This window comes from Blennius ocellaris, assembly GCF_963422515.1.
Source record: "Blennius ocellaris genome assembly, chromosome: 2".
NCBI classification, from domain to species: domain Eukaryota; kingdom Metazoa; phylum Chordata; class Actinopteri; order Blenniiformes; family Blenniidae; genus Blennius; species Blennius ocellaris.
In genome coordinates, this window is record NC_137651.1 from 3,734,686 (window position 1) to 3,742,185 (window position 7,500).

The following is a 7,500-nucleotide window of genomic DNA, read 5'->3' on the forward strand; positions in this document are numbered from 1 at the left end:
CTCGTGCACGGAGAGTTTCAAGAGTTCATTCAAAAAGTCTTTGGTTGAAGGAGTCCAAAACTTGAACCCTCTGTACTGTTGAATATCTGTCATTCGTACATCACATGCATGCAGCTTACTGAGACCACGCCCCCTACTGGCACTGCACATTCCCCCATTGCATGCTGCATGTGATGGAGGAATGCACCATGGACCAAACTTTTGAGCACAAGACTATTGAAGTCACATATTTTAACATATGGACTACACAAAATAAAATACTTTTTGATGATCTCAATGCTTACCAAATTTGATATCTTACTAATATTTAACTTAGTAATATTTCCAAAATTCCTCAACTTAATCTCCCATGGAATTTTATCGGAAACATTACAGAAATCTACTATAGATTACGATAGATAGGTTAAAAGTGAGATATTTACCATTGGATGAAATATTTAGAAATTTATGAAGGCAACCCACTACAAAAAACCATTGCCTTCTTTTAAGTCCTGGTGGAAGCATGATTGTGTAGCCTACATGTAAATTGTGTAATGTGTGGACAATTACATTAAATGCCAATGACTGCAAGTGACAAATAACAAGAAGAGAGTTTGGCAAGCCTATAACATTCATACCAAAGCAAGCAAACAAAACAAAAAAAACTCTGATCAGATATTAGGACATGTTTTTTTTTTTAATTGTTCGAAATATTGTAATCAGAGATCACAGAATCTCCTGTTGCACTACATCTTTCCACTCACAAAAATATTGTGTTTGTTACTTTTTTTTAACATCTATATGTCTTTATTTATGTCTTCACACATAGTTTTTGATGGCGTAGCCGCTTGGTGTGGGTGTTTTAGCCCGTGTGTATCCACTGGAGGGGAATCTGGCCCTCTGAGGCGGACAGCTCACACACAGAATGACGCCCCCACAGCTCAACAGCCCAGATGTCACAAAGCCGATGTATATGGCTGCTCCCAGCTCTCGCTTCAGCACCTCGGGTACTCGAGGGTTGTGGAAGTCCCTGATGATGGAGTTGGCCGTCCACGAAACCGCCACTATGGTGGTGAGGGCTGCCAGGCAGAAGATGGCGCCCGAGCTCAGCACCACCTTGGCCTTGACCCGGGGGTGACTCAGGCAGTTGGTGCACCGAGCTCCCAGGAGGAAGACGAGGAACCCCAGGCAGTCCAGCACCAAGCTAATGCAGATGAGGCCGCGGGCGGCCTGCAGGTCTGGCGACAGGTCCAGCAGGGCGTCGTACAGCTTGCACTGCATCTGGCCCGTGTACTCGCTGACACAGGTCATCCACAAACCCTCCCAGAACACCTGCATGACCACCAGGTGCGTGCCGATGAACGCTGTCACCTTCCACATGGGCAGCGCGCAGATGAGGATGGTCCCGGCAACTCCCGCCATGGACAGGCTGATGCCCAGCTCCTGCAGAGCCATGGGGATCCGAACGCACTCCTGTGTAAAGAACGAAGACGAGAGTGTGAAGCGAGAATGGAGTCATTTTAATTTATAAAAACAGAAGATACCGTATGATATGTGGATACAAACATGACAAAGTTGGAGTCCCATGCATTCATCTCTGGTTTTGTATCTCCAGCGTCACATGCGATCATCAGCCATAACATTATGACCACTGACAAATGAATGCGATTCACTTCACCTGTCAGTGGTTGAGATATATTAGGTAACAAGTGAAGAAAGCACTACGTCTTAACATTTGATGCACTGTAAACCAAGGAAGGAAAAAGTCTGAAGACTTATGGTCTGCTGCTCACATCTTGAAGTCAGATCCCACAGCAAACCTTCAAACACAGCAGAGTCCATGTAGCCATTGTTTTGGCAGCAACAGTTGGACCTACACAATATTAAAATGTGCTACGATGTTCTGGCGCGTGTCTGAGCTTGTCAGCTACTAATCTGCCCACCATCCACTAGATGTTTTCTAATCCTGATCCTAGTGGGCTGTAGACCTGCAGTCCCTTCAATGTCTCATTACTTAATGAAAAAAACAAAAAACAAAACATTAATGAGACTCAGATAAGTTATTAATGTGTTTTTTATCCATTAAAATCCTGGAAAAAAAAACATTGCAATAGGATGTGCTGAAGGAGGGAAAACATGCAGGATTGAACACCTCTGATCCTGGATATGAACTACTCTTTCTTGACTGTGACTATTTGGAGCTCGTCTAAATCAAATAGAAAAGCCTATAATTTCTTATAAATCACTATAAAAAAAAAAACCCAAGATGAATTCTTCACTGCTTTCTGATGCTTTTTGTTTTCTGAGCAGAACCAAGTTATTTCTAATCAAATCTCCTGATTTCTCCTATGCAGTGTGATTACACAGCTTATAACTAATGTGACAACAATGACAGCATGGGTGTTCCCAGTAGCGCGCAGGCTGTTTACCATAACGTGCGTCAGAAAAGATTGTGATTTTACAAGTGATAAAGTAAAAGCGCAGCTAGGGGGCAGTGTGCCACAAAATATAAACATGCCGTTTAAGGCTGAGATAATAGGAAGCAAATATAATATTTTAATAGCATTATGAGATGAAACGTCCTTTCACATTTGAAACGCTCTGTGTTTATCAAGTTTTCAAAAAGTTTGAGAGTAAACATAAAGCAACATTTAAATTGGTATTGAGTTGAGTGAATACAGTCTGGTGAAAAACCTTGAAAAATGTCATAAGTCTGGAGACTTATATGACATTTTTTCAAGGTTTTTCATGATGGATCATGTTAAAACAATGACTGGAGGTGACAAATTGAGGTCAAAAAAATATCTTGTGGATCAATGAGAGTGTGAGTAAATAGGAACTTATATCATTATTTTTGTATATAATGTTTTTTTTGAAAGAGATGTATCAGCTGCTGCCTCCGGCCCATTACAGGATGATAATGCAATGCTATAGATTAAACAAAAGTTCTATATGTTGAATATGGTGACAAATGGAGGTGGTAATTCAGGTAAAAAGCCTGTTAAGTATTAGCTTTTAACTGTAAACCTTTCAAATCCTTTGTGTTTTATAAAATAAATATTTCAGCCTTTATCATTTAATAAAATATGTATTAAAGTCAAAAATGTAAATATCTAAGTCAGTGTGATAATTTTTGAATTTTTTAAATGAAGTTTCAGTATCTATATCAGGCTGGTGCTATTGTTGTTCAGCTTATAATAGGAAGTTTTTTTTTTTAAGGTTTATATACTGTATTATGAGTGGTTGTAAAGAAATGTTGACTTTTTGATCGCTTTTAAAGCATTATAGTGATTTAACAGAATTAAAGCAGAGCTTAATATCTGACCTGATGAATACCAACACTTGAATTATGTTTTTACTCTTTATATAGCAAGTGACCACATACTGTAAGTTTAAATGTTTGCAGAGCATGCCACTTTTCTGATAAAAATATATTTTTTTCATCATTAAGTTGTTCAATACAGTGCTATATTGATCAGATTTACACTTCTTATAAATAAGTTATAAGATATTATGAACAATAACTTCTGTTTTAGAGTACCGACTCTAACAAGTCCCCCACTTAACTCTTAGTTTCTCTGTTTTAAATCACAATTTCTTTTCAAAAACTTAAATAAATGCTGAGAAATGTCATTTCCATGTGCCTCTGCAATTCCCCTTTCCAAAGGTAGCATATCCATATTCATATTGTGAATTTCTCTTGGAGATCATTAAAGTATTTATCTATCTATCTATCTATCTATCTATCCTAATAAGTGAACATTAAAACCTCTTTTAGAAACCAATTTGAAGTCAAATTTATATTTTGAGACTCTGAGGGTGAAATTTCCTGTTCAGATATTTGAGTTCTTTAATCTGAGGCAGAGTTTTTGTGCAAACTCAGACAGCGCTGGGTGAAACTCAGTAAAGCAATGTACAAAGTAAACACAGTAATGAACGGGATTGTAAGTCCCTGATTCACTTTGTTGCACCCTTGGAAAGCACCTGACAAACAGGTTTTCTGGTTTTGGTTTTAATTGATGACTGACGCATAGTTTCCCTTCAGAAACCTATGACTAAAAGTCAAAACAAACAAAAACAATACATGCAGATTTAATGTCACAGAACTGCAACTATTAAAGCATAAAATGGTACATATAATACAGTGACAAAATCCTTCGTTTCAGCTGAAATGACCACTTTCCTAAATACAATATATTAACTTTATTCCCACAAGCACTCTTTTAACCGAGAGTTCATTTCAAAGGCAGCGCTTATCATTCAAAGTCTCCTTCATGAGAAGAAAGTACAAATATCCTTCATTGCAGGTTTGGTTTTGCTTACAGATCCATTTGCTTGATGCCTCATGGCAGCTCATAAAGGTCCAAGCCTCTTATTTTGAGGCACAAGCAGTCATTGTCAAGCAGTTTTCCCTTTGGTCCCTCAGATATACGTCTTTGTTTCTGTGTCCGATGGATATGACGGCACCTTGCTGTTTGGACCAGACCTGTTGATGAGGTACTTCACAGACGGGGCCCTGTCTTCTTTGGATGGGCAGTTGGCACACAGCAGCCCCCCGCCCACCAGCAGAAGTCCCCCGGCCCCCCAGCCGATGTACAGGGCGGCCCCGAGCTCCCTCTTCTGGGCGTCCACCAGCACCGGGCTGTAGAAGTTCCTGATGATGATGCTGGCAGTCCAGGAGACGGCGATGATGCACAGGAGTCCGCTGATGATCAGCAGTACGCCGGCCGCCACTATGGCCCTCGCCTTGGCCCTCTTTTCGGGAATGCAGTTGGTGCACTTCCCGCTAGCGCCGCCCGTGAGGAGCCCGGCAATGCCGATGACGATGGAGACGATGGTGAGAGCGCGGGCCCCCTGGAGGTCCGGGCTCAGGGCCAGCAGGGAGTCGTACACCTTACACTGCATCTGGCCCGTGCTCTGGACCACGCAGGTCATCCAGATGCCCTCCCAAATGATCTGCGACGTCACGATGTTGCTGCCAATGAAGGCTGAGACCCTCCACATGGGCGCGGCGCAGGTGATGATGACCCCGATCCAGCCGAAGAAGGCCAGGGCACAGCCGGCTATCTGCATCCCCATAGAACCCATCGCCTCCCCCTCTGAGCGTCTTGGGACGGATATCAAGGGCTGAGCAGGTGTATGTGCATCTGAGGCACAGGAAGAATGAGAGGTGTGATAGAAAAGCTGCAGAGGACAGATTAGACGCCCTGCGAAAGAATACTAGGTATGCAGGATTCTTTGCGTGTGAGCACAACAGAGGTTCGGGTTTCAAATATCCACTGAGATGAGAGCTATTGTAGGAGGTGTTTTTACACCGTGAACAAGAAAAGGAAAAAATAAATTGAACAGTTCTGTGAAATAAAATTAGCCAACAGACAAATGTGGGTGTTTTTAAGCAGAGATACTCTGGAAAACAAACTACAGATACATTATCGTACAAAAAATCTGATAAATTATAGTTTCATTTTAGCAAAATTCTGTCCAATCTAGAACAGTAGGGTTAAAATGATTCTTTTGTATGAAGGGATGAGACAGAAAAACAACTTCACCATGACTCAGGAAAGACAGTGACTTAATTCAGCAAATCTACTCGTGACGACATTCCTGTCAGGTGACTTCCTCCTGTGACTTGCAGAAGAAACAAAAGAGGGCGCCGGGTGGCAAAGCAATTTTGCTATTCTTTTTTGAGCTTGTTTTTTTTCAAAGCATTCTAAAATGCTTTGAAAGATGGGCTGATGTGCTGTTTGAAAATATGCCTGAAATACCTTTTGAAACTGATAACATCAATATTCCACACTTTATTTCAGTTAATCTCAGCAAAATAAAGAGGAAATATAATTTCCATAGAAAATATGTCCTGAAAGAAATTTGACTAACCACTGACAAACCATTTCAACAAGTCATGAACAATATTGTAACATGTTTGAAAACGTTATTAATTATATAATGGTTAAAAAAAAATCTTAAAATTTTAAATAAATATGATCACATTTTCACAAATAAACAAATCTGGTCATTTTGAACAAAATTCAAACTATTACATTTCATGAACACACTTGAGCACATCGTTTTAATAACTTGTTGGCTGGTGAGCAGTGTTAGTTTGACAAGAATTTTAAAATTGTATTTTAATCTTCGTCCATCGTCAAAGACTAGACTCAAAGTCACATTTTTGTCTTTTGGTCTTATTTAGTCTTATTTAGTTTTAGTTAGAACTTAGTCTGTGGAAATAAGTTTTAATTTTAGTCTCATTTTGATCCTCATTTGAGTCTTTTCTATACACAATCACATTCAGTAAATACTATCAACAGAGATAAAATCCTCACTGTTTGTGTATTTTTGCTGTAATTCACTTGCCCTCTCTTCCTCTCTCCCTCTTCCACCCATCCACCGACACACCTCAGAAGCCATGTTTGAAACTAATCTTGTGTTAAAACCATTACATTTCATGAACACACTTGAGCACATCATTTCAATAACTTCACTTCTATTCACAACATTTCAACTTTTCCATGACACTGCCATGTAGCCACTGACAACCTGTTTCTAATGGGAAGACTGGCTTTGTATGCTGTTCACCAGTGTATTGTAATCTGGCCCCGGCCGTCCCCACATCCGTCCCCAACCACCGAGGCGAGCCGAGGGCGAACGCGTAACGCGGGCAGCACGGAGACCGAGATCAGTCCACCGGCAGCCGCGCCCGACTCATGCGGACCACGGTCGTAACGGGGCTCCCCCCGGTCGCCGGAGCGGCCGGGAGATGGGGAGGAGGAGGGCGGTCGGAGACACCCGGGGGAGACAGGCTCCGCCGTCAGGCGACCTCCCATCCGCAGTCTGCACTTAGGGGGACGAAGGCGCACACGGCGACGCTCGTGACCTCCCGGGAAGGAGGGCGAGCGCGCGCGGCGCCTGCGACAGCCCCAGCCGCGTCCGGGCGACCCGGTCCCCGAGAGCGACTCCCCCCCATCCGCACGACCCCCGGTGAGAGGGGAGGGCGAAATGGAAAGGGAACCGAGGGGGGCCGGACCCGGCCGATTGATTGCAAAGCGACCCTCAGACAGGCGTGGCCCCGGGGGCTACCCGGGGCCGCAAGGTGCGTTCGAAGTGTCGATGATCAATGTGTCCTGCAATTCACATTAGTTCTCGCAGCTAGCTGCGTTCTTCATCGACGCACGAGCCGAGTGATCCACCGCTAAGAGTTGTCATCGTTTTTTGGTTTTCTCAGGCTGCCAAAGTTCGGAGACGGGGGTTAGACAGTGGGGGTTTGACTACCCTCCGGGCGCTCTCGGTCCCGGGAAGGGGCCCCCGCCTGCACCACAGGGGTGAGGCGGGGAACCGCCGCTCCGCGACGCGGGAGACGTTGGACCCCCTCCCCTCCCTCCGGAGGAGGGTGGGCGGTTGGCTGGGTACCCGGAGGGCACGCGGAGGGGACTGGCCTGGCCGGGCCGCCGCGACCGCGTTGACGGTTTTAGGTTCCGAGGTTGGGGGCCCAGGCGTGGGTGCCGGACGTAAGGGGGCCGA

General features: G+C 43.7%; 1 protein-coding gene across 1 annotated transcript; it reads right to left on the reverse strand.

Annotated features, from left to right (window-relative positions):
- Positions 1–798: 798 nt before the first annotated feature.
- LOC308135872 (claudin-4-like) lies at positions 799–5,571 on the reverse strand (the record flags this gene model as incomplete). The annotated part of the gene is made up of 2 exons (XM_080504007.1): positions 4,975–5,571; positions 799–1,440 (listed from the first exon to the last, which is right to left on the reverse strand). The coding sequence occupies exons 1-2, from the start codon at positions 5,065–5,067 to the stop codon at positions 799–801; spliced, it is 735 nt and encodes a 244-aa protein (XP_080360133.1). The 5' UTR covers positions 5,068–5,571.
- Positions 5,572–7,500: the final 1,929 nt, after the last annotated feature.